Genomic DNA, 27772 nt, shown 5'->3' with positions numbered 1-27772 from the left:
CAGTCAGCACTTGCCTTTACTTCATTGTCAGTTGTGCAAGCAACCTACTCAGCAAAAGAGAATGTGCTGGGTACCATAAACTCAGTTGCTTATAATAACACAATCAAGAAACGCCTGATTAAAAGAAATCTGCACCTGCTTTTCAGTTCTAAACAGAGTCACTTATTAAAAACAATCCAGAATAACAACTCATTAGTTAATTATAGCAACAGTTCTGTATTTCAAACCAGCTGACAAGGAAAGCTTTTTATCTAGGCTCTTCTTCAGCTCTCATCACCATAGTATTCAAGTGATCACAAGACACAGCAGCCTCAAACATCCAGAAATTCAGGAAGTAAAATATCCTTCAAATTTAAACTATACAGCAATATGGTATAATAAGATCAGTAGATTAATTTTACTATGTAAAAAATTCCATAATACACCACTTATTCTTGACTTTCTTTTGTCCAAGAATAAAAGACTGTATTTTAGACTTCTCACTGCTTCATCATACATTATAAACTTAATTAAACCAAAATTTGTTTTCACAATTGAGACATCTTTGTATATATAAAGTACTCAACCAAATATACTATTGTAAAACAAGTGTGAATGAATGCTGAACTGCTGTGATCAAATACATTGGCAAAATTGATAAATTAATACAGCTCCAAAGTATTAAATTTTGTTTTTAAATGTTTTGGGATCGGAGAAGAAAAAGGTTAGAAGACTAGAACACAATGCGCAATTTAAGCTCCACATCTCAGTTACAGAACATCCTACCAGGCCTTTATCACCCACTTCCTCTGCATGAGTGACTCTCGTTTCAAGCCCGTTCATCTCCATAAAAGGAGAAGTAATATAGCATTCACACAATGGTGACATCACCTCTGCAGCTAAGAGGAAGTGGAGCTGAAAGGCAAAGGCTTGGCTTGCAGTCCCCTGCCTATAGCTGACTCATTAAGGCTAAAAGCTGAAGCACAGCTCGCGGTACCACCCACCTCCCAACCACAGCGTCTGGCGGCCGGGGCAGCCCGGCCCGGCCCGGCCCGGCCCGCCGCGCTCCCGTTACCGCGCTGCTCCCCAGCGCCCACCGAACGCCCGGCCTGGGCTGCCCGGCCCAGCTACACAGCTGACCTAAAGCAACAACTACTCTTAAATGCATCTAAGTGCTTCAACCACGCAGTAGTTTCAGCTCTTTACTGCCTCCTCAAAATTCTCTTCCAACATCAACATAATTTTACATCCCATGTCCTTTCCTCAGGGCTCTTAACACAGGAGGAGCCCCAGGGACCTGACACGCTGTGCTACACGAACAGCCCCACTGGCATCAGACCTAATCAAGTACGTTCACTGTGGTGCTTTAACCTACATGCTGGCTTGAATGGGATTAAAAACACTCCAAGGGAACAACAGAGCAGAGCCCCAGAACCTGTTTTTGCACTATCTTTTAAAGAATGTATTATTGAGAAGTTTCAAAATGCTAACAACTATCATCAAGTACAAAAAGTAAGAGAAATCAAATGAAGACGAAACATAGCATATCCAAGACAGCTCTCAACAATAGAGCTTCAAGATGTTTAAAAAAAAAAATCACTTGAGCTGGCAGGAATACTGCAATGCTAAGATTCAGCTCTGCATTAGCTGGTTTGAAAACAGTCACAAGGAGAAAAGTAAATTTCATTTTTCAAAATGAAATATATCCTACAGGCTCAAATGGAAATATTTATTCCACCAAGACATTTTTGAACTAGAGCCCACATCTCCCCTTCTCCAGAACTCTTTAACTGGATCTGGAGATAGCAGAAAACAAGTTGTAAGCTGTAATTTTAGGTTATGCAAATGTTTATGAAGTTCTGACAGAAAAGAAAAACGAGTATACAGCCTGCAAAAAGCTCAGGCAGCTGATGGTACTAAAACAGTGAACTGCAGGGAGACTGACAGCAGGAGCTGAACCATTACATAAGTGACTGCCAGAGAAATCCTGCTCTGGTTTACAGGAATGAAGCAAAAAGGGTGTGGTAACTACTAAAAAACAAGAGGGCAACTGGACTCTTTTTTAGCTCCCTGTTCTCATGCAAACCACATCTCAAGACACATATTTTTAGAGCTGCATTTAGAAATCTCAAGTAATTCAAAGCATGTAAAACATTTCTTAAGGAAATTAAACACGATGTACATATTTACTTGGTATCTGCACCAAAACAAATATTCTCCATAACTAGCATCCAAATTTCATGCTGCCCTTTGCATGAGAAATTTCAACAAATCTGGAAAACACACTTGTGAAACCACAGGCTGTATTCTTTTGGGTTTAAGTAGAAATAGAACCTGACCTTTACATGCAACTTGAAAGGGCCATGTGTGCCCCTACATAATCTGAGCAGGTCTTAACTGAGAAGCACTGACAGAATATTATAAAGAAAAGAAAGATGCATTTTGGGGTAGTGCATTATACAGCGCAGCATAGCAGCCCAATGCTAAGAAGCAAGCTGAGAAATTACTTGGAAGCAAACAAGTTAAAACAGAAGTGTTCTGCTAGCTAGGAAACTTAGAGAAATATGCAAACATTTAAGAATCACAAACAAAACACTTGAAGGTCTATATTCTACAGGAGCAGATCTAGAGGACTGTCTTTTGTGAAAATCACAACTAGTCTCAAGGTATATGTAATGACCTACAAAGGAAGTGATTTGTCTTACACAAGACCTAATTGTGTTTCCTCACTTAATGTAACAAGGTGTCACTAAAAAATCATGACGTTACTGTGCTTCAGATTGTTTTCTTTTAAACACCAAATCCAGAGACTACCTAACTCCCAAGTGAACACCAGCACAGCTCTGGCTGCACAGGTCCCTTTGCAGAATAACCCATCAAGGTCAAGGAGCAACCACTGCTCAGTGATTTTCAGGGTTTTGTTAGGTGAAACATTAGGAGCTCTCCAATAATGAGGAGAAAACCAGCTAAGAAAAGATTCATTAGCTACGTGTTGTCTATTCCCTCTCCTACCTATCTTAGTTGAACAGGTCTAAGTTTTGTAGACCAGAATCATCATACTGACCAAACTTCTATTACAAAAGTTTCAGATACTTTTCAGGGCATTAAAACAGATACCATGTTTCAGAGGCCAATGAAATTTTTATCTTCTATCACCATCTGACACAGGAAATTCCCTATGTGTGTTCCAAACAGACAAACAGGTGCTGTTTAACAGCTTTAAAATATGTTTTTATAAATTGAGGCCCTGGAGACTGTGAATTGATGCAAAGAATGTACTTCTTCAGTATACATCGGCTGCATTAGAATAATGATTTGTTTGCTCAAGATTTGTTGCCTCCACTTGCAGGCACTGTGCTTCAATCATTAGCACCAGAGGAATAATTCTTCTGAAAGCAGATCTGAGGCTTCTGGCATCCAGGTTACCCAGGGAACAAAAACATTAAGACAAATGGTTGTTTTCTCTAAAAGCAAAAATGTTACACTTTTTTGAGAGTTCTGTTCTTGAAGCACAGAAAGTCTCTTCAGGTAACATGTAGCAAAATAATGTTTTCGTCTCCTTTCTGAGAGTCACAGTCTTGGGTCTGAAAAAGGAGGGGGAAAAATCCCAGTAACAATGAACAACCCACTCTGAACATGTCCTTCACCATTTTATTTCTTGAAGAAAGTACTTCTGGGAAAAAATAACAAAAAGCAAGATAATATCTTGGAATATCTAAGTGCCCTGACACTTCTGTCAATGGAGTAACCAGAAGATATACAAAGGAGACCAAGCTCATCCACTGTACATCAGCAGAGATGTCTGAAAAGAGTTAAATAGTTTCTGGATTAGCAGAGGTTGGAACAAAACTCATCTTCCTCTCCCTTCCTGATGAACCATCCCTTTGAAAGCCCTACTTTTTCAAATACCAAAAGTTGACTGAAAACCAACCAAAAAAAAAAAAAAAAAAATCTGAGTCCAAATCAATTAACACACAAAGCTTTTTCACACTGTCAGTTTAAGAAATAACTATACCCTGTGCTGACAGAAGTTAGAGTCAAGTCAGCTTGCTATCCTTCTCCAGGCCATGAAGGATTCCCAGTCTTCAGGGCTTTGAAAGTAACCTAGGGAAGGCAGCCTAATCCTAAATGCCTCTGGCTCATGTAGAGCACCCGACCCTTTCATCTTCTATTCTCTGTACAGATTCCTGCCATACCACTGGCTGCTGCACCAAACCTCCCCCACTGCTGAGCAAAACCGAGAAAGTGGAATAGGAATGCTGCCTTCCATTCCCCTCGAGGCTAGTCAGGACCAGAGACACTGCAGCAACCTACTACTCACCCTCACTCCCGGTAGCAGACATAGGAATGCTACTGCTACCCTTTGAAACAAGGAAATAAGGCAATAAATAAATCTAAAACAATCTCTAGAGGTCTTGTAGCACACACAGGCAACTTTGAAACCACACAGAAAAATCTTTCCAAACCTAGTTAAACAGATCAAGGCAGGCAAGTTTAAAAGCTAACTGGTGAATGATATTCATATCAACAAGCATTACAAAAAGTCAGCAACAAGGTATCTTAAACCAGGCAAAGAAGATCTGGGGTAAGCCTCTAGACTGTCAATAATGCTGAGAATACAGCATAGCTAGAATTGTTCTGGGAAAAGTAAACAGTCCAGCAGACCTCATAGCAACTTTCCCATGCTTGGAAAGCACAGGCAGGGTTGCCATTCTTCAGCTTTGTACAACAAAGCAAGTCAAGTCTGGGATTTCCAAGTTTTAGACATCATCCAAGCGGTGGTCAGAGAGACATCACCTCTTCTCAACGAGAAAAAAAGTACCCACACAGATTAATCACTACCTCTGAACCACCAACAGACCAAGGAAGGTCACCTGTCCCCTCTTGCAGAATTGTAGCTGTTTGGGTATCTTCTATGACATACTGATATACCTGGCAGGGACAAAGGACAAGATGCAGGCACGTGACCTTTCAAGTGTTTTAGCTGCTGTCTACAAGGGAAAAGGACTTCTTCAGTCTCCTCACAACACTGCCAAAGAAACTGTTTCTGATTCTATGTAGACAAGATTTCTTTCTAGGGAACAGTAACTTTGGTACAGTTAAGTCAATAGCTTGTTTAACAAAAATACAAATAAGTGCTTGAGCTAACAAGGAGCAGGCAACAGAGGGAAGGAAGTAATAAAAGAAGGAAAAGTGTAATGAGGTTTATGGACAACATTCTGCCATGTAAAATATAGGTGGAGCATCTGTTCTTGACCATATCATGGCAGATCTAGTCTTTCTCTAAGGGAAGTGAGATCCTTTAGAGGTCCAGCTTCACAGGTTTTTATCTTCTGGATACAGCATCCATTTCAGAGTAACACACCAGCAGTATGGCTGTATTTCTTGAAGACTTGTCACATCTTCAGCAAATTGCCACCAACAACCAACCCTGCCACCAGTCCACTTCAGCATGTCTGTATACTCACCTCTCTCCATCTCAGGCTTTTACAAATATAGATTAACTGATCCATCAGATTAGCTCACCCCTGTACTCTGCCCTGTATGGCACCACACTTTAGCAACCTTTATCAGCTTTCCCCACACCAAGTTCGTTGGAAGACACTAACACAGGTTGGTGGATGGAGATTTTCTCTCTTTCCACTCTGGGAACCTAGATCATTATAGTCCTCCTATACTTGGAGGTGCAAGCGGTAGCAAGGGCAGGTGAAAAGCAGAACTCAAACTGAGACTAATGAGAATTTTAAAGCATGATTTTATTATAGCTGGACTTTGTTCAAAAATGTGATGCTAGTGACAAGACCTAGGGGGAACAAACACCTTAATCATTTTTAGGCATCAAAAAATAAAGGAGTAGTAACATTCACACAGCCACACCAAATCAAACTGTCCCTTACACTCTTTAAACCTTACAAAGTATGCCTCCTCATAAAACCCAGGTAACAAATAGGAAGAAAAGCACAAAATACCTCCACACATGAACCTCTCCAAGCATCACACACACCACCACTGACTTTGTGAAAAACCTCCTCTCAGAGCCAGGGATATGCACAAGGCATTCAGAGTTCCATATTTAGAAGTCCTCAAGTGATAACAGATAATATCCACAGTTCTCTGATTCTCAGTTGAATGATGTGAAGTGAAATAGGTCTATCCACTTGCTTTCTTTCATTCCATGAAAAGGCAGCAAATGTACTTAGTATTTCCTGATAGTGAGTTTTATTAACAAAGTAAGAATATAACCAAACAAGTCTTGACAGTAAAGCTACCACTGACCAGCACACTTCAAAATATAGGTTATACTAAGCTTGTTCCTCAAAACCAGATAGGGCAACTGGAATTTAAAACAGCTTTTGTCAAAAGCCTCTATCAAACAGTACACATACCTGCCCACCTACAGCTATCTCAATTCATGGGCTCATCACTGAGATGGAAAATTTGCTGCCTCAGGTCTCCTTGCCCGCTTCTCTGAACCCCATGCATTCGCACCAGCCTGTTTGTTGTGTTGAATTTAGCTCTCACCAGGTTTTTTGTATGAGTCTTCAATCCACTAGAGCAGGAGAAAGCTATTCACCTGAACACAAAAGCTGGTACCAAATAGTGTCTGTAAGCAAGGACAATAATGCCTTTTGATAGCAGTGAGTTGTTGTTCTCCTACAGTGTTTTGACTGCAACCTTGATTTGTGATTTCAACAAGAGTCATTATCTCAGTCAGCACTCACCTTGCATCATACTCCTGTAGGCTGTGTCTGTGATGGCATAGATATGAGGGGGCATTTCATGTCTCTTTTTGCCTTTGTACATCTCCACTATTTCTTCTGAGTATATGGGCAGGTTCTTGTAAGGATTGATTACCACACAGAACAGGCCTGAGTACGTCTGGAAAGAAAACACCCCAGAAAATAGAGAGAGAAATTAAAAATGTTGTACACTTGCATATTTTAACAGTACATTACTTGGAAAAAAAAAAAACCACAAACCAAACAGTGCTTTTTTAATTACTTCTTCCAGTGATGCCATGTGGAACGTTTCCCACTAAGCAATATTAAAATCTGAGGAACAGCCCAAGTCCTATCACCTTGACCAGTACTCAACTCTTCCAAGTGTGCACTGAACATCAACTGACCCATCAGTCACACTGATATCACTGGATTGCTCTCCAGCTAATTAACAGTCCACTAGGACTGGCTTTTCTCCCTTTCAAAGTAAGTGCCGTTCATTATATAATGCAGGTGCTTAGCTCCAAAATGCATACATTTTATGTTCTGTCTCATGCTTGATATTGATTTATCTGGTAAATGATCACTAAACGAAATAGAATCTCAAGCCAAAATAGTTACTAAAAGAAAAATAAGACCAGCATAGTCCTAGAAGGTTTTCAAGACTGCTGGACTATGTCTAAGGCAGTGCCATCCTGTTCTGAATGGGAAGCTGGAGTACATGGCCTCCTGAAGACCCTCCAAGTCTGAATACTCTCATGATTTATAATGTAGCAAGTATGACTAGAAATATATTCAACTTGTAAGGTCAGCAATGTATAGTATGTTCAGTATGTATATTTAGAATGCTCAGTATTGTTCCAAATCAGTCAAAACAGAAAACAATTCTTAAGTAGTTCACGCTAAAAGAGTCAGCAATATACGCCAAATTTTACTTCTAATTCATATCAAATGGTTAATTCATGATCTCTGACAGCAAACCTCCATTTCTCAACTGGTTTCCACTGGCTTAAATTGCACAGTTCTGAGGGAATACAACTGTCAAAACACTTCCAGTGAAAATACTAAGCTTCTTAAAGAAAACTCCACAAACACAAACTTTAAGATCTGAGTACCTAAAAAAAAAAAAAAAAAAAAAAAAAAAAGCCCCAACAAATCTTTTACTTGCAAAGGGAATAAGAAGAGCAGAGGCTTCTTAGATATTTCCTAGACATTCTAAGAATAGCATTCCAAGGCCTGCTCCTGGGGCTTAGTGCTATCCTAGCTCCCTGTCAACTTTAGAAGCAGCTGTTTGAAACATCTGGAGATAAGCAGCTTTCTACAGCAATTTGCAATGCTACCAGAAGACAGTACATTTGCCACTTTTTATTTCTATTGCCAAGATCTCTTACATTGTTTGCTCAATGTAAAAAAGAGTGCTTTGGAGTGGTAAAGAGTTCTCCACAAGGAGCACAGAGAGTACTTAATCAGATTTAGCTCCTTAGCTAGATAAAGGTAAGGATTAGACTGCAGTGATCAGAAGGGTGAAAATAGCATCTACTACACAGTTTGTGGCAGTAGATGTAGTTTATGTCCAAATTTTCTACATGCTGGCTTAACACTAAGTAACAAGTCCACTCTAACATGCAGCAGATTCAGATATAGACTCAGACAGATATGCTCCAGGAAGTAAGTTTTTTACAGATATTTAAGGTTTCTTTTCCACATCCCAGTATAAACAATCAAGATATGTCTGCAAACCTACTCTTTTTTTCCCTCCTTTTTTTTTCCATTCATTTTTTTTAAATATTTGAGGACTATTTGAATGGCTTAGAAAAAATACTAAATGTCTTTCCAAAGTGGAAAACTATGAAAGTTGGCTACGAATCTTTTGGCATAGTACTTCTAAAATTCCAGGAAGCTAAACTTCTAGTCAGGTTAGGCTTCAGGTAGTGCTTGAAGGGAGCAGTTTAAGGAGTTTACAGCAACCAAGCCAGCAATGTCAGTTCCTTTTGCCTCAGTTTTAGTTCTCCCTCAAGTCTGACAGCACTTGCACAGCATAGAATAAAAGCTGGAAGTCTGGGTGATGCTTTCCTGACCTTTGACTACACCAGTAGAACAGACAGAAATGGGTCAGTGCAAGAGCAGCATGTTCACAGTGCACACAAGTCCACAAGAAGGGTGGAGTTTTCTTAGCTGTATATGTGTGACTCTTCATGGCTGTGACTGGTGACAAATTAGAATGGTTGCTTTTCAAGTAAGTAGAGTAAATGTCTAAAGCCACCCTATGGATGAGAGCAGCAGTTTAGAAAACGGAACACATTAATTTCACTTAAGAGCGATGAAGCCATGAAACAAGTATGCAAGAAGAAGCTACCACCTTCTTCCAGCATTCTGCTTGCCAGGAGAAATAACTAAGGGAAGTTTCCATGCAGTAAAACAACCTTATCTGTGTGAGGGGATATTTTTGTCTAATAAAGAGGGGCAACTAATCATGGCTGGGATAAGAAACTGAGTAAGACCACCGTGTTACAACTGCTGGTTGAGTCCACTGACATTTTCATACAGGAAGCAAGTTGAGTTGTATTAATAAGCAGAAGCTGCCAGCCCTACCACAGAGAAGACAAGAGTTATCTTCATCTTAGTGAAGTACAAATAAAGACTTATATGCATAAATCCCTGAATTGAACCCAAGGTTCCAATTCAAAGGTTCATCTATTATAAGCATAACTGGCTTGGAAATCTGTACTTTGTCTCAGACATTACTACCTCAAAATAGAATTCTGGCATTACCTTACACTACTTCAAGTGACACATACGCCAAACTGGAACTAGTTTTATTTTTCTAACTGCTAAACTAGCTCTAAGGAGTTGAAAGGACCATCTGCAGCATGGCACAAAGCTGACAGCATCAGAAAATTTATTTTCCAGTAACAGTTAACTTCAATAAAATAACTGGAACATGTAAGATTAAGTTTTGAGTTTCACACTGAATACAAATAAAGCGGTTCAGGTAAGCAAAAATTATTCACAAAAGCTGAAAATGATCTTTTGACAGAAGATTCCAAATAGAAAGGGTTAATATGAAAGCCAGTCTCTTAGCAAGTCCCCTCAGTGCAGAACCAATCCACACATGGAAACAGTAAAATGGCGTTTGGAGTCAAGCTCTTAGTTCTTGAATTGTTTGACACTCCTCACTCAGAATTTGCCAGCACCAGCAATAAGATTTCCCCCTTCGTATTACAGGATAGAAAGACAGAAAACGAAAGATAAATAAAAAGGAAAAAAGAAAATAACTTATAAAAACACACAGCCCTGCTGCCAAATAAGAAAGGAAGGAGAAGAACAGAACTAAACTATGCTTGCGATCTTTCCAGAGACATTTGTGCTGGAGATGCATTGCATGTACTCCCTTTCTTCAAGCGGATTAATGATCAACTAACAGCCACTCCAATGAAAGTATTTTAAGCCTTCCCATTAATCTCCTGACTTGCTGAGAACTGCTGACAGGTGAGATCAGTCCATTTCACAAGTGCACAAGAACACAGTTTTGGCAAGACTCAGACTCTGTAATAGAGAAATACTATGCAAGGTTTGCTTGGGTGAAGGGTGTGGGGATTTTTTACAAAAAAATCTTACAATCTTCTTATAATCCAATTAGAAGAACTCAATTTATTAGTCAGAGACTATGTCTGAAATTTCAAATGGCATCTTGCAAGATATGTAAAACAGCCCATTGCACAGCATACAACAGACCTACTCTAAAAATGTTATACATGGATCTTGCATATCTTGTTTCATCTGAATACCAAGATTTTTCCATCTGAGAGTAGACTTTGACCAATAGTGGAAGGAGTTGTTAACTACAAAAATAATAAACTACATCAACCTCCAATCACACTAGCTCTCAAATTTTGACATCAGACTGTGGAAGTCAGACTAAATTTTCTATCAGCCTTGCATCCTTCATACAGTCTCTGATAATTTCACCAAGAGTCATCTGTTTGCCTTCATGCCACTCCAGAAGAGCAGACACAACACTAGTAAGTCATGAGTTTCTCCCGTGTGGTCTCCCTAGTCCTGTTTTAACCAGTCACTGCACACAATTTTACACTATCACTGAGTTTAACAACTCATTCTATACCTGCAGCCCAACATCTCCTTGCTAAACATAGGCAAAATGAAAGGGGAAAATCAGAAGGGAACTGAAGAACTAGGTCCAGGTTCCAAAGTCTCCTTCCCCACCTTTCTCTATTTATTGCCTTTGGTTTTCAGTGAAGTGGTTGCTGCCTGCTTCATTGGTTATGACCCTTGGCTCCATAAATGGTATCTGTTATTTACACAGCAATGAGAAGCAGGAATCTCTGCTCTTGTCCATTTGGGGATGGAAAGAAAAGGAACATTTCCCATCTCTAAGTACATGCAGGCACACATATTTCTTCTCTAGAAAGATGCTCTGAGATTCACACAAAAAGCTTGGCACTAGCGTTCTTTCCCACTGAAGCTGCAGACATGGGAAACACATTTCAGATGCTGGGTGGATTAGGACTGTGTTTTTATTATTATTATTATTTGGTTAGGTTCAGATCAGACTCCCTGTTTACCACTATCCAACTGCTCTTGTGTCTTGCTAAGAGAAAGTTAAAAGGCATTCAAAACATCCTGCAAACAAAGCCACTAAAACATTAAAGCCAGATTTACCATAGCATTCCTTGAAAGCTTCAACATTAACTAGAAGGGGATTGGCATAGTTTAGTGAAAAAAATGTTAAGTAGAGGGAAGAAGGTAAGTCACATGATGAGTTGTGTATAGGGGCAATGAAAGGCTAACATACACATTTAGAAGCAAAGCAATTACATTAAGTTCACACACTATGTAATCAGGAACTCCTACCCCAACAGACAAGATTACTTACATAGATCAGTCCCGAGTAGTACCTCTCCTTCAGGTTGTGAAGCACAGAAGCCTCATTCAGGCACGTCAGCTCTGCCATATCTTCTACTTTAGAGAATTTGGGTGGGTTCATCTTCTGGATGTCATCCTTATTAACTTTCACTTTCTTCCCGTTCTCTGCCAGTTCCACGATGGCTTCATCTCCTACTTCTTCCTTCAGGCTAGCTGCCTCAAAGCCATTCTTCTCAGAGGGAACCCATACCAGCTTCTTGGCTGCCCAGTCAGCCTGAGTCAGGGGGTTATTGATGATGTTTTTGTCCACATAAAGGTACTTATCTGCGTCTCTTTGCGACATTGTGGTTTACAGTTGGGGACCTGTGAAGAGTGGGGAAAACAAAGAAAAAGGTTATTTTTAAAACCTCAGATTGCCTTGCAACTTCTCAGAGGTAGACAGGCACATGCTAAGTACTCTGAATCCCTGGTCATTAGAGCATGCCTCTCCCTCCTTTAATTTCATGTTAGTAGGCACCACTAAAGTTGTCAAAATTCCAATAAGGCCAAGGTTTTGCTTGCCAAGTGTATGAAAAAAAACCCCAAACTAGCAAGCAGTTTAAAAAAAAACCCCAAACCTACAACAAAACACTGACCCTTAAGCATTTGGAAGCCATTATTTGGCAGAAAAGAGGAAGCACATTAAAGTGACAAGCACCAAACAACCAAACAATTTGTACCAATCCTCATAGCATCAGAAATAATGTCAGTAACATTCAGGTCAAGATTATCCTTCACTGCTCTACTTGGCAGAAACATTGGCTCAGAAATAAAATTATAAATGTGTAATCAACACTTCTACTTTGTATCTCCTTATTCTGATAAGCTATAAATCAAAAACCACTTCTCAGAAATTTCAACTACCAGCCTAGAATGTGAGGTGCGCTTTACTTCTAAAATATAGCAGTAATTTGCAGATGCCAGTTAAAACTGGTATTAGATACTTTCCATCATCAGCTCAGTAGTAATACCCAGCCCACTAGTTTATATCTTTTTTTTCCTAGATAATGTTCAGTAGCAAAATATCTCCAAGACACTAACAGAATAAATCAGGAAATTTTACAGCTAATATCTTCTACTTATCATCCTTCTATGAAGCTGTGGTCAGATAGAGGAGAGAGTTTCATCCTTACAAAAAGGAGACTTAGACTGCATACTTGCAAAATGGCACCCTAGATTTAGTGTTTCATCAAAACCAGAACACTACCGCCAGGGATTTTCCAGTTTATAAGGCAGCAATTTTATTAGTGCCATTCAAAAGTCCTTTCAATCAGAAAAAGACTGCATGCGTCAAGGCTCATTAACCATGTAACAGCAGCCTCTTTACAAGATCCCATAAACATTACTTCTCAAATTCTTCCTCACAAAGATACCAGTGTCCTCAATATATGTTTTTCATAGCTTGAATAGAAACTAGAGTTCTTTACCACCTAAAGAACAGGAAATGAAAATATCAGTACTAATGTCCTAGAAGGCTATCAGAAGCTATATGGATAACTTCTCTGCAGAATTCATATTTACAAACCAGCAGGCAAATCAAGTAAGTGAAGTCTGACTACACACACTGCAGACAAAAAAGTATTGAAAGCAGTACAGAGCTCAATTCCCAAAACATGCATGAGAGCAACAATAGAAGTAGAGTCCCAGCATTAGCAAACAGTGAATGAAGCCAGAAAAGCATCAGCCATAATAATGATGGGCGCCAATGCCCACACCAGTCATTTGTAAGCATGTAGGGAAATTCCTTTCAACAAATGTATCACTGTAAGTGGTATTCAACTTTGTGCCAGAGACTGTATGGATAGCCATATATTCACAGTCAAAAATTCTTTAGCATACAAAGAGAAAATCACTCTATAAATAATCGCTTTCTTTAGCTTGAATTTAAAATCTTTGTCTTAAGCCTTACAGGACATGCCAAGCAACTATTCCACACTTGACCTATTCTTTCCTTCCCCACAGGGTCACTGACACTTCCACCTCAACCACAATGGTGATTCTCAGAGCAACTCCTCCTTTTTGTATTATTCCTGAAAACTAGATTTTAATAGATACACGATGAACAAATTTTTTGTAAAGGTAAGATGCAGTAGTCTGGAGGCTGCCATAAAAAACTTGAGCTGCCGGGAGAGCTCCAAGACCATCCTATAACAACAAGTCTGAGAGAGTATATAGCAAATAAAGAAGACCAACAATTCAACAGAAGATATTAGGATTTCATGACACTGCAGAGAATCATCTGCAGATGGTGATCAAAGGGCTAAAAAAGGGGAGTGGAAGGAAAGGGGGGGGGGGGGGAAGAAAAAAAAAAAGAAATAAATATTCAATTGTGTTCAGAGTTGTATCAGGTTTGGCAAGGCAACAGCTGTGCTCTACCCTCCATTACACAGCTTCCTGCCTGTGCAACTCCCAGAATGTAACCAGTTGCCTTTTTTGGCTATAATCAGGCAGGACACAGAGGCACTATGCTTCAGCTAAATTCAATTTCATCATTTCCTGAGGAATCCAAAGTAACCAGCCATCTGAAGTGTCCTACATTACACTGAAACATAGTCCTCACTTCTCACTGCTAGAGGAAAAGAACCCCAAATTATCTTGCATAATATAAGAGTGCATTCTTCAGCCAGTAAGAGATCATTCTAGAGCATCTATACCTTTTTATTTTCAGGGCTCAAAACAACTTTTACAGTAAGAGGATAAACAGTCTAACACAGCTATTCTAAAATTTCACCAAACACTATGTTCAGATATTTTTAATATATTAAATGCATATTAATATAGTATAATACATTACATATGTAAATATATATAGTTAATACAAGTTTAAGTATTTTAAGTACTACCAAATAATAGCATGGAGATTCAAAAAGGGTCTGCATCTCAAACTTGAAACAGACCTGAAAATTCCCTTATTGCATGGCAGCAGCAGCCTTCTTATCATCATCATCTTAAACCAGCTCTCCTATGCTCCAGAACAGAATCCTCACGTAGTAGAAGTAAAAGCCAGAGGCTCAAGCTAACATGGCATTAGAGCTATTCTAGAGGCTGACTTCGAACCCACAGGGCGTCTAAACTAGCAATACCACAAACCAACCATTAATTTGTCTTCTCCACAAGAACAGTACCAGAGGAATCAGATTCAGCAAGTTCCATCTCATGGACTCCTAAACTTATCTTCCTAGCTTATGCTGCATTTCACTGGACATTTCTAAAAATCCCTTAAAGTGGTCAAGAAGGAAGCAAGCCCAGTAAGCTCTTACAGCAATTCACAATGAATGCAAATCACTGCCGTTTCAGGAACAAATTAGGAAGCAATTTGTTTGCCTGGTAGTTTGCATTTGGGGTGTAGATAATTATGTAGGACAAGGACATTTATCTTTACATAGCTATTGTGCAACTGCCAGATGAGAATACCGTTAACAATATTCTTTTTGATGCCAGTCTATAGGCAAGAGGACCAAAGAATACAGAAGGAAGACAGACCATCTTTGTTTTGAGTTTAAATGTCTCCTTCCTAGTATTGTTTCCAAAAATGACATACTACAGTCACTTCCCCGTTAACCCAGTATGTTCCCTTACTGTGGTTCACAGCAGTCTGGGGAAGAGGCTGGTCAAACTTTGCTCGTTTTCCCCTATTTCAGGATCCAAGAGACATTCTTTGCCATTTAACTAACTACATAATTTAAATAATAAACTACATACTAACCACAAAGCCACCATACAGTCACAGATGTAGAGACAAAGCAATCTCAACAATCATGAATAGGATGGGACCAAGACATCAGTATGTACTGCAACCTTAAAAAAATAATACAAACTGCCCTGTTGACATACATATTTCCCAGCAGACTGATTCTTTTGAGAGGAACAAGTCAAACACCGAAATTAACTTAAAATGACATGCATTCCCATTGAATTAGGCAGAATCACTCCAAACCCTCACTGGAATACAGTCATATGGACAGAAGTTTGCCTTAGTCTCCTGCAATTTCATAGCCTTAAGGCTTGAATTGTAAGACACTTCACACACTCTACTTAAAGCAGCATGAAGTGCTTCCCATAAACCTGGGAACAGATACTTTATCTGGTTTGGAAAGCTACTTCTGCTGTAAGGTCCCTTTCTTTCAATTACAAGTGTTTTGCAACTGTTAAAAACATAGAACATTACCTATTTTCAATTTAATTTTCAATAACTATTTGTATTACATCCTCCATTCCCCCCAGACATTTATTCTGTCAGCAGCCACAGAATTGTTCCTGGGAGTGAGTCACTGCTCAATTAGATAAGCTTGGGCTTTACTAAACTATGGAGCTAAGAATGGAAGAAGAAATAGAATTCACAAGAATTCTATACTTATTTCATAAGAGTGTTAATGCAAGAGTTAAAGCATCACACTTACAAGTATTAGAGCACTGACTGGGCAAGGAAACACCTCCAGTTTGAGTTACCTAAACCATCATTAAAGTAGCGATCCCCCACACAGTTCTTTTCTTGGCTTCAGCCTCATTCCTAGCAAAGATGCATTACTACACTGGAATAGACAGCTTTATACACACACCATTTCATTTTCCTATTTTAATGAATTATGAGAAATTTGTGAAATACTGTGCTACAGAGGATGCAAAATAGCCATATACATGCACCCAATCCTTGGCAATTCAGATCAACACTTCAGAACTTTGCTATAAGACTGAGCCTGTGTGAAAAGGGATATAAGTGGGTAATTACTGGAAGTTTTCTTCTGTTTCATATCCACCAATAAGACACAGTTACAAATTTTCTGTGATTTCATATGAAACAATCTTCCCACATGGTTTGCCTAGTGGCCTTTCTACTTGCAGTGCACAGGGAACTACCCTAAAGGATGACAAAAAAATGAACAATAAATAGCAAACATATTTAGACTACAAGTTGATTTCCCTTCCTTTAAAGAGTGCACGTTATAAAAGCAGTTCAGGAATACAACTTTCTCACCACTTCCCAAACTGTCTTACCTTTAGCAGGTTGTCAGACAGTGCAATACAAGTCAAAAGACCCTTTCACAGAACAAAAGGAACATGTACCATTTCTATAAGTAAGACAAGACTTTTGCACTAGAAAATTACAGCACTACAGGTCACTTATGCCCCTATTTTGGGTACAACTAAGTTGCATTCAGTGAAGAAATTTAATTATTTGTTAATACACCACATTTAAGAAATAATCTGACTTTGAGAAGCTGCTAATGATTCAAACTAAGTTTGGTCAGTAACATTCATATGATGGGAATCCTTGCTAAGCTATGATCTGACCATCTAATACTTGCATTATTCTTGCAACTCAACTATTTCACTTTCCCCAGCCAGCTAAATATAGTTCCTCAAATTATATTTAAGAGCATCTAAAACACTAGACTAAACTAGTCTAAAACAGACTTTAGTGGCCAGGCTAGCTACAGTGACCATGAACTGACATTATAAACCCCTTAACCTACCAATAAAAAACTTCCTATAATTCCCTTGTATTCACTAAGAAACCATTCAGATCTCATTTGTTTAGGTTGGGGTGACACTTCACAGCTCCAAGTGCCAGTATATTTATGAAAAAGAAAAGTGCTAGGCTTGTTAGCCCAAACTGCTCCAATTTGTAAGCAACACCTCCATAAAAACCGGAGTTTAAATCACTGAGGGTGAGAAATGAATCACAAGGAGATGGAGGGAAAGGGAAAAGCTGGCAGGAAGCTGAACTGATGGACAGGTTATAGCTGCTTATGCTTACTAAGTTCAGTACATTGAGACACACCAGTGCTTGATGCTTCAGGCTGAATGCAAGAATCACAAATTTCAGCTATCCCACAAGAGAATACAACACCAGGCAAGTACCTGAGCTTGCAATTAACACCCCCTCACAGGCAGCCCCCCATGCTGAAGGCACTGGGCTGCACTTACCCTTTGCATTCAGAATGCTGCCATGCAGACTCATTTCTTCTATTTCAGCTTTATTTGAGATTCATAATGACTGCTATTAGGCTTACTGTAGTTCAGTGCTTTCCTCTCCAGTCACAGTCTGACGCACACAATACATTGTTGAAAGATTTATTTCACAACTGGAATGCAGTTTGCTGGCAATTATTGTTGCATATTCAGTTTGACTGTAGTGCTGCCCAGACTTGCCAGCTACCCTGTTTATTACTGTAAATTAAACTCAAGGTAGAGCACTAAAGTGCCCTCTCTGTACATGAGGCTCTAAGAACCTAGGAGGAGGAATCTAATTATCTAATGCATAAGTGATGCTTCTATTGCAAAGAAATGACCTACTGGCCACACTACAGGTAAGACTAAAGAAAGAAACTAAAGGAAATTCTGCATCTTCCAAGTGGCCTAAAGGTACCCAACACACATCCTCAGAACAGTGAGCATGGAATATATGTTTTCCGGTTTCTTCATGTCCAGCCCACTTCATCAGCTGCCAAGCACCACTCCGGTATGTGTGAAGCAGCACTTGCATATATTCTACTGTAACAGCTGACAGAGGGGGTTGCTCTGGCAGCTGGGACTTCCCATGGTAAAATGCGAAGGCCACAAAGCCATGTACAGCAAGACACTTACATGCCACTTAATAGTCACCTTTTCTCTCCACTGGGTTCAAATACAGTAGGACTGTGAGAACAGTCCTACAAGCACAGCATATGTGCATTTAACAAATATTAATGCCAATCTGAAGAGGCTACTTTTGGGTACCAAGGACTGAAAACAGGATAATGCAGGCTTCACCACGGGCTACAGAAGCACAGAACAATCTTGGGCAACCACACTGCATGCAGTAATTAACCACTGTAGGTTACAGGCAAATAAAGCCAGGCATAGCTTCCCTAAGTTAATGCTAGGGAGGGTATGCTTGCCTCTATTTTAATTGCACCTTATGAGTTCAAGGAGACATAAAGACTACTATACTACCATGTAGATGGCACCAGTACAGTTAATCAGCTCTATGAAGCCTGTACATGCTGTTTAAACACACCAAACACTGATTTAGGGAGGGGGAGGGAAGCCTTCTGTTGATTTCAAGTCCAGTCTTTAGCATGACAAAGCTAGGCTGGCTGCCACCCAACCCCATTCACTTTGAATAAATATTCAAAGTTTACAATCCTGCATAATACACTTTCTGCAACTGTTGTTTCTCATTAGTGGAGTACAGTACATGCCTTCTCAGCAGAGGAGAGAATTCCTCTTACAGAGACAGTGTGCCCACAAGGAAAACATTCCAGGAGGAGAACAAATTCTTTGTGACCACTCAGCAAAGTAATCCCACTTAAGGAGACAGCTGTAGTTCAGAAAATTGCAGCCCATCCCTGCTGTTCAAGCTGTTTTGCTGGAAGACTTGTTTTCAGGAGGCATAATGGTCTGCATAAGTTCTGATCAGGCATGCAGAGCTCCCTACGGACATTGCATGAGAGAGGGGGGAAGAACTTAGAAAGTTTTAACCTTTGTTACCTCGGGATCACTTTTCATCCCTTTCCTTATATTTTCATTTAAGGCTAAAAAGGTATCTGCCAGGAACTCCGAGGCACTGTGTACGGTAGCTCTACATACATCAATTAGCACCCCCTGCCATCTTTGTCAATGCCGGGTTTCAATTCACTGCAAGAGCGAACAAGGAGTAAAACAATTACACCCAAATACAGAGACACCCTTTTAGATGCAGATATTTAGCATTTATGTGGCCAAGATAAAGTCATCTTACAGGAACAATTACTTTTGCTAACATTAACTGACAAATTGCTTTGATCTCAGGATCAACACTACTAATCATCTTCTATCTCATAATGAAAAGAACCAAGAATCAGGGTAAATATGTCTGGTAAATAATTTTTAAAAATATTAATTTTACTTTGCAGCAGAAGTTTCTCTAGACACTTTCAGCTCAACCTACTGTGCCAAACTAGGACTGTGTGCAAGCAGCCTTCTGCTACATCTCATATTTTTATTCTTGTTTCAAATAATAATTCTCTTGCACCTTAACAGCAGCTATGGGGATGGCAGGCAACAATCCTGGCACAGAGAAGTGTACTGCCTCTACAGGGTCCAAGTTGGATTCTCAATCTTTCCAGCAATACATAACAGTTCAATAAGAAGACCTACATCTCTATTTACAACAGTGATGTCTGAGGCAGAGGTCTGAAGAAAGACTTTTTCTGGACATGACAACACAGCAACTCACCCAAAGAAGAGAAAGCTACATAGCCTTTATGTTCTGGGATGTGTAAGGAGGCCAGGTTTAAAGTATTTATGGTTTTAAAATTTTTATTTGTATTATATTTGTTTTATAAATACATATGCTTATAAATATAATGTTCAAGATAGTCTGAAAATCCAGATTGTGGCATTTCCCTATTGCATTCAAGGCCTGGCACAGCCTCTTAGCCATCCATTGTAAGCATTATTCTACAGGAAGCTCGTGGTGCAGTAGAGCAACACAAGGAACACTGGTCTGGTCTGTACACCTCATCCTCAAGTTTGTCTTCTGGTTAGCTTGCTCCCTCCCTGACCCTGTGCTTTTCTTCTCTCATTGGCAAATATATCAGTCTTTAAAAAGGAACAGCATCAGGCATTGCTAATTTTAGAATTCACCCAACCATGCCCTCCCGTCTGGATCTCCTGAAACACTGATTTTTGTGTTAGAGGAGAAGAAAGGACTCATCTTTCAATCTCAAATTAGTAAAAACAAGGGCACTTGAAGTAGAAACTCAGTCTGGACTATCACAATCATGGCTACAAGGCATATGAAATTTTCTCTATTCTGGAAATACAAGAAAATACTTTTTTGGAAGAAAAAGAAAATTATCTCCTTTTGACAGGTGACTGATGTAGTATTCCATGGTTCCCATACGAGGAAACATAATTTGAAAGTTTCTGATAAAGTTAGCTTTCTGCCCTAAAAGGATAAAAAACAACGTAAGGAAGCACTGACCACAGTGCTTTTTGTGTGTTTCCACCATAGTTAACAACATTGTCCACAACCATACACAGGGCAGTGCTGCAGCGGTGAGGCACTGGAACAGGCTGCCCAGAGAAGTTGTGGATGCCTCATCCCTGGAAGTGTTCAAGGCCAGGCTGGATGGGGCTCTGAGCAACCTGGCCTAGTGAAAGGTGTCCCTCATGCAGGGGACTGGAACTAAATGATCTTTAAGGTCCCTTCCAACCCAAACAATCCCGTGACTCTCCAGTATTCTTCTCCTTATCTACATGAGCAAGAAATGAACCACTACTGCAGCTGCACTTATTCCTGACAGAATTAGCAATAATACAATGTGGTGATATTTGTCACTTAAGTCTACATCAAAGTTTTTGAGCACTAAAGAACTAAAATTTATTTATACAGTTCTGCCCATTAGGAAAAAAAATAAGATTTGCCACATAAAAGATTACCTCCCTCCATGTGCAAGAAGAAGATAAATTGATTTTGCACATGTATAGGTCAGTGTTACACAGGCAATGTAGATAGCTTTTAATTTGCCTAATAAATTGGCAAGCCTTCTTTTATGACTAATACATCTTTCTCATCACATTTGTGTGTTCTCATTTTACTTTTCCCATCATATACTGCATTAAACTTGGAAAGGGCCATTAAACCAATTCACAATAATTTATTGTGCAATGAAATGTCACAGACTTTAGTGTCTGCTATAAAGATTCATACTGCAACATAAACCAGTCCGCTTAGCTTTTATTGCCTGAATAAGTTACAAATCTTAAGTCACAATTTAAGGAGTTTTTGTACTTGTAGAGAAATCTTATTTGGTATGTATGCTCCTCTAAGAAAGAAGATTTACTTGGTCAGTATGCAGACACATCCACTTGAAACACAGCAGTTTCAAGTATCCAATTATTTAACTATTTTAGGTAGTCTACTGTATATCTGTATCCATACTTCCATTTATGTAAACAATTCTGAGAAGTCTGAATACATTCCACTTGATGTCAGAAAGGAATAAAGATCATTTCTATCTCTGAACAATGGAAAAAAGTGACGTCTGAACCACAACTATGAAGAACAAAATATATTTAAGGGGCATTCTGCTAAAAAGTGAAATTCCACTAATACAAAAGAAATATTTCCTAGACTACTTCATATGCATTTACAAGCAAAAAGTAAAGTTGTTTTCTAGATAGTTACTTCAATGAAGAATTTACTAATTAAATTGCTGTTTCTCGTTATCTTCATCTCAAATCCTCCCCTTCTGACCTGTTCCACACACTAACTGTTAAATACACAGCTATCCATCCTCACAACCACCCAAAAAATCCAAAGCAAAATGTCAATACCTACCTCTACATTTTAAACTATGACTGATATAGCCAAAGGGAATATTTTTATGTACATTTAAAAAAAGGTGCAAAAATCAATTTACCTTATAAACCAACTAGTTTAAGTGCTTAACCAGGAACTTTCTAATCCAGTTCACTGGTTTGATTTCAGATTTATATGCAGTATTTCTTGTGAAGTTCTTTCATCTGAACATCCTATATCTGTTCAAATATGTCTAACTCCTAAGATAAGGCTTCTTTTTCTTAAATTGATAGCACATCAATGAAAATTACTTTGTTCACACATTTCAAAACAACTGATTTTATCAATTTTGGCACAGAAAGGTCGGAATCTCTTGTACTAAATGGCAAGCAGATCTACATGTAACAGTACCTGTCAAAAAGAACTTACTAACTTACTGATACTACAGTTCTGTCAAGTCAGTCATATTTGGAAAAAAATAGAAGCAACTAAATTTTTAATTGAAATTTGCCTGTAGGTTTCCTTTTTTTTTTTTTTTCTTGAACATCTAAATTATGTTACTAAAACTAACTGGGTTAGTTGTTGACCATAACCAACTTTAACCAAAGTCAAATCTACTGCATCTCCAAGGTTGTAAAGTAGGTTGTAAAAGACTCTAAATTCAAATGAACTGGTCAAATCTTGCGTTAAAAAGAAAAACACAGATGAATGTACTCTCATCACAACAAACAATAAAAAGCAAAGTATTACAAGAGCATGCTTTTAATCTTAGATTTTAAACAGGAAGCTTGGTCCAGCAGGGAAATAAAACCCTCTGACTGCACGCAACTGACCAAATAGAGCTGTAAAATTTGTCTAAACCTTTTTTCTTACAAGTCTTAACGCTCACTTTGCTTTCACGCAAATCAGAACTCAAGTTCTGTGCGGAGGCATATACAACAATGGATTTCCTGCCGAGACTCATTAAAATGGTAGCTCTTGATGAATGGAAGTATTCATCAGTTAAGAAGACTTCATGATACAGACTTTCAAGTTAAGTTTCCCTTAACATATTAATTATTAGCCTGAGTTTACTGAAGTCGCTTACCCATGTGGTTTTATTTACTGCTCTCAATAAAGTCAGCATACATGCACTAGGAGAAATTTGAATTTCTAGTCATGAAGACATGCAGAATCCAAACCCTATGTACAAAACTCTAGAGGCATAAATTTCATAAATAGGTCATGGAGTCAAGACACAGCACACAGCATTACATTTCATTATACCTCTCTGCAACCAGCAGTAATACATTTGTAATACTTCTACAAGAAACAATTTACAGTAGACAAAGTATGCCAGGTCAATTTTCCCATTTCCCTTTCACTATGGTTAAAAAGGACATGACTTAGCAGTCAGTACTAGCTCCAGAAGTATCACGCAGTGAAATCAATCACAGCTCCATCACCAGAAAACTGTAGACACTGGTGTTTCTTCACACTTTTTAGGATGTTCAGAAAGGCAACATATCATGATGAACAGTAACGGGCCAAGGGACCATTAATTGAAAATCAGGATTAACCCATTATGCTGAACCCAACTAGGCTGGAGCGAGGTCAGAAGCTGTTAAGCCACTACAGTGGCCTAGGACTACAAGACGAATCGGTGTTGAGATTATTACTTCAAGTACTCTGAACAAGTTCTCACAGCCACTGAAGAAAAAAGCGAAGCGGATAAACCATAATTAAGATGAACTTGTAAATTGATGCATTTAATTTAGTTGGACAACACCCATTTGCATTAGCTTCCAGGGCAGAAGCTGCATTTAGTGTGTTTGCTTCAGCGTACTCTTATTAAAATCAGGTTGCTAGTTTCCAGCTCCTTCTACACTAGAAAACCCAATTAGAACCATGGTGTGGTTAAACTGAAAAGAAATTTAAGGTACAAGGTCACCGAGCCACCATTAAGTTAGAGCAACTGCCAGCAAAAACAATGCTGCTGTAGGCAATCCTCTGCTATTATAGTTTTGTTCCAACCCACAGAAGACTTAATGTCAGGCACACAATTTCTCTACTTAACATGCAAACAGCTCTGCCTCAATTATAAACTAAGAAAGCAAAGAGTAACGAGATATTTACACAAGAAATCAAAGAAAAAAAATTATGTTAGAGGGCACTGAGTGCACTATTAAGTCAAACAAACAAAAATACATTAAATCATAGACTGAGGATTAAGGTTTTGGATACCTTTTAGTAGACGTGCACACTAATTGTGAGCCTCTAAAATACACTCTAGTAATCAGTTAGTTTCAGCATGTTACCCAATAGCCCAAAGCTACCGCACAAAAAAATAGATGTATTATGGAGAATAACACAACCTTAGATTTGATTTCCCCTTTCAGTAACCCCTTGCATTAACTAGATGAGTTCCTATGCCTCCCATGGGCCCACTTATAATCTCACCCTATTACAGTCACACTAATCCATAAGTGACATCAGTCTGGGCAAGACACAGGCCTAGGGATGGGGTGGAAGCAGAAGACTGAGAAGAATCAACTCAGAAATCACAATACCTCTGACATGTGTCCTGTCTCCTTTGTTCTGGAAATTAACAGAACCAAATCTGAAATTTGGATATAGACAGACTAATCTCCTAGTGCAACTGAAGTATATTTTCACAAAGCTAGTAGCAGGTGATATACATGCGCTCCCTCATACCTGCATGTGAATAGCCTGACACATGACCAACCTGTGAATTATTACATGAACACAATCAGTACATTATTTTTAAAGACCTTCCAAGATAATAATTGTTCATGTTTTCAAGTGATAAAATGTTTTCAAGTGAAATAATTGTTTCATGTTTGTTGAAGTAATAAATGCAAGTCCCACATGTGCAGTAGATACATTTGCAATGCTAAGTAATGTTACAAAGAGACTTGAGCGCCTGTGGCATCCAACTGCAAGGCAGTTTTTTAAAACTTGAAGATAAGTGAGCATTAGAGCTACCACTGGCTACACAGCTTGAACACTCTCAAACATTTTGCATGATACCAAATAATGTGCTGGACTACAAAGATTATCCCAGCTTCCTAAGTGAGAGGATTTTCTCTTTCCTATGATTTTACTGGACAAGGTTGGGTTTTTTTCATTATTATTATTACTTTTTCATTAGATTAATTTGAAAGATTATGGTGTAGCTCTCACAAGCCATTTGTCTTCCTAAAACATTCTGAAACATCTCAAAATCTACCCAGAGGAAGTAATGAAAAAAATCTTATTCTTTATCTCTTGAGATGGCATTATCATCTGGCAACTTTTGTCTTACAAGATTTACTTGAAAGAAAAAGAAACAAAGAAACAACCAGAAACCAACCCAGGACCATGGTAGAAATGTCCTAACAAGCTGCGCAAAAGCCAATAAAAGGACTTCAGTTTCTCCACTCATTCTTTTGGGGCAGACAGAACCTGGCTATTAAGTCTTCCTGTTTATACAGAAACAGACACAGGCTACTCAGCAGCACAAACACTTCTCCAGAGGTCGTAGACTCTTCTTCTCCAGAGATCTTCTAATATCAGACCTTGGCTATACAAGTCAAGCATCCAATTTATAACACCAGATTCCAAAAAGAACCACATCACTCACCAGCTTGGTGCCAGTCACACTCACTCGGACGCTTCAGGTCAGTAAAAAAGATCAGATCCCCATTTTTATCCACTACTACAAATTTTGCTTCTACTTTAGTGTTATAGAAAATTTTGTCTGTCCGCCTCCATAAAGACAATGCACATACTATGAATAAGTGCAATAAAGAAAGCTATCAAGAAATGGAACACGACAATTTCAGCAGGTCGACCTGATACGGAGCATCACAGAACTGTTGAATGATTTCCTTGTAGTTATTTTTACAAGGTTAGATTAGCATGAAGTCTTGTGTTTATACAGCTTGGGAAATTGTGATTAACAACTTCAAAACCCTTCTGTGCCACTTACATTTATCAACTGCTTTATTAACTAGAAAGTTGTAATGAGAGGAAAAGTATTTATCTCATTGAAACCTTGTGAGAGCACTGCAGATGCAGACAGTGCATCTATGAGTCAATATATATCTGCACCATGATTTTTGCTGCCATTTTTGCTGGAATGCCATCAATAAGTGAACTTAGTCACATTGTGACCTAGTGACTAATTTCAAAAGCATTTTACACAGGCAGTAACTGATTAGAGGATTGTTACTTTGGAGTTAAAACTTTACCATACCTAGTCTTATGAATAGGAGATGTATACAAGAGTCAAGAATGTGTAATTTAATCTTTCAATCCACGGTTCAACAGTCTCCATTTAAGTTACCTTGTATTTCCTTACAGCAGGCAAATTATAAGTGGACCTTGGCCTGCAGACTACTACAGTATCTTTACAAGTTTGAAGCACATTTTTTTAATGCATTATTTGAGAGATTACTTTGTTTTGGAAGACCTGCCCAGTTATAAAAGAGCTTAGGTTCTTAGTCCACTCTGATGGAGTGTGGCTCAGGACATTGTGACAGGATACGGCAGAAAAACCTACAGAAGAAGAAAAATCAAGAGCACAAACAGTGCTTCAACAGGAAAAAAAAAAGAAGAAAAGGAACTGTAAGGAGGAAAATAAAGTGGAATTAAAAGAGTCACTGCATGCAGAGTTTGCTGACCAATGCAGTTTACTTCTGAAAAATCCCCCTTTATTACCAGAAGCGTGTTATTCTTTTAAAACTCATTTCGCCCTGTGTTTAGGCAAATTAGGAGCAATTCTCATTAAACTTCCTGGGCAGGCACCACGCTCGGGGGCTACGAAACTTGTTACTTTCCACACCTACCGAGGACAAGTTGGTAAAGATACCACTCAAAGCCGGAGCACTTTTACTACTCGGTTGGAGGTGATGCCTGAAAGCACAAGCTATCTGCAAGAGCTCTCAGTGCAAGCTTCATCTTGCCCTGTCACTCCCTCCTCCCTCCCTCCCTCTCTCCCGGCCCAAAGCGAACGAGGAAGTGGAGCCGGGCGGGCGGGCGGAAGCCAAGCCCATGGCGGTGTCTGCAGGAGGGCTGTCAGCCCGTGACTCAGGCTGCAGCCCTGACAGCTGCCCGCTGCCCCCGCGGGCCGGGCACCGGAGGGGAGGAGGAGGGGAAGGAGCTGGGTCCGGCGGCAAAGAGCGCCGATCACCCACCCCACCTGCGGGGGCCGTGCAGGGAGCAGAGCGGCAGCTCCGCGGGCACGCACGGCCCCGGAGCACGGCGGGGACACGGGGAGCGCACCAGCACGGCAGCTCCCACGGGCACGGGGCGGCGGCACAGCGGGAGCCTCCTCGCCCGGCCGGACAAAGAGGCGCCAAACCCGCCGAGGGAAGGAGGAAAGCGCGGCGCTAGGGGGGACAAACCGGAGCCACCCGCGCCCACCGCCCCCGCCCGACCGGCTTCACCTGAGCCCGGCTACGGTGGAGGGAAGGAAACGCCGCGGCGGCGGCGGCTGCGCTCCTCACGGCGAGAGTGCGGCGTCCTCCGGCTGCGGCTCCTCCCGCGGCACCGCGACCGCCGCTCGCTCACCGGCTCTGCTGAGCCGCCCGCCCGCCCGGGCGGGGCCGCCCCGCCCCCGCGCCGCCGCCCGCCAATGGTGCCGCCCTTCCCCATGATTGACGGCTACCCTGACCATTCAGAGCGCCCGAGGTGTGCGGAGGCTGAGGAAGCCGTTGAGCCGTTAGCAACGCCCGTGCGCCCCGCCCGGCCCCGCCCAGCTCAGCCCAGCCCAGCCCGGCTCCGCGGCCGCTCGGGCGGGGAGCGGCAGCGCCGGCTGCGGGGCTTTGGGGGCGCCGAGGGCTCCACCCCGCCGGCTGCGCGGGCCCGTAGGGCTCCCCCGCACCGATCCGCCCGGGGC

General features: G+C 40.2%; 1 protein-coding gene across 1 annotated transcript in view; it reads right to left on the bottom strand.

The window, feature by feature from the left end:
* Positions 1-27486, bottom strand: part of MYH9 (myosin heavy chain 9) — a 69540-nt gene extending 42054 nt beyond the window's left edge. The window contains exons 1-3 of the mRNA XM_030263077.4: positions 27321-27486; positions 11593-11945; positions 6702-6858 (exon numbers count right to left, since the gene is read on the bottom strand). Coding sequence (XP_030118937.4) covers positions 6702-6858; positions 11593-11925 — 490 coding nt within the window. The 5' untranslated portion in view covers positions 11926-11945; positions 27321-27486. The remainder of the gene's footprint in view (positions 1-6701; positions 6859-11592; positions 11946-27320) is intronic.
* Positions 27487-27772: the final 286 nt, after the last annotated feature.

Source organism: Taeniopygia guttata, chromosome 1A (assembly GCF_048771995.1).
Source record: "Taeniopygia guttata chromosome 1A, bTaeGut7.mat, whole genome shotgun sequence".
Taxonomy (NCBI): domain Eukaryota; kingdom Metazoa; phylum Chordata; class Aves; order Passeriformes; family Estrildidae; genus Taeniopygia; species Taeniopygia guttata.
Note: the sequence above shows the minus strand (reverse complement) of the source record. Positions and strands in the feature narration are given on the sequence as shown.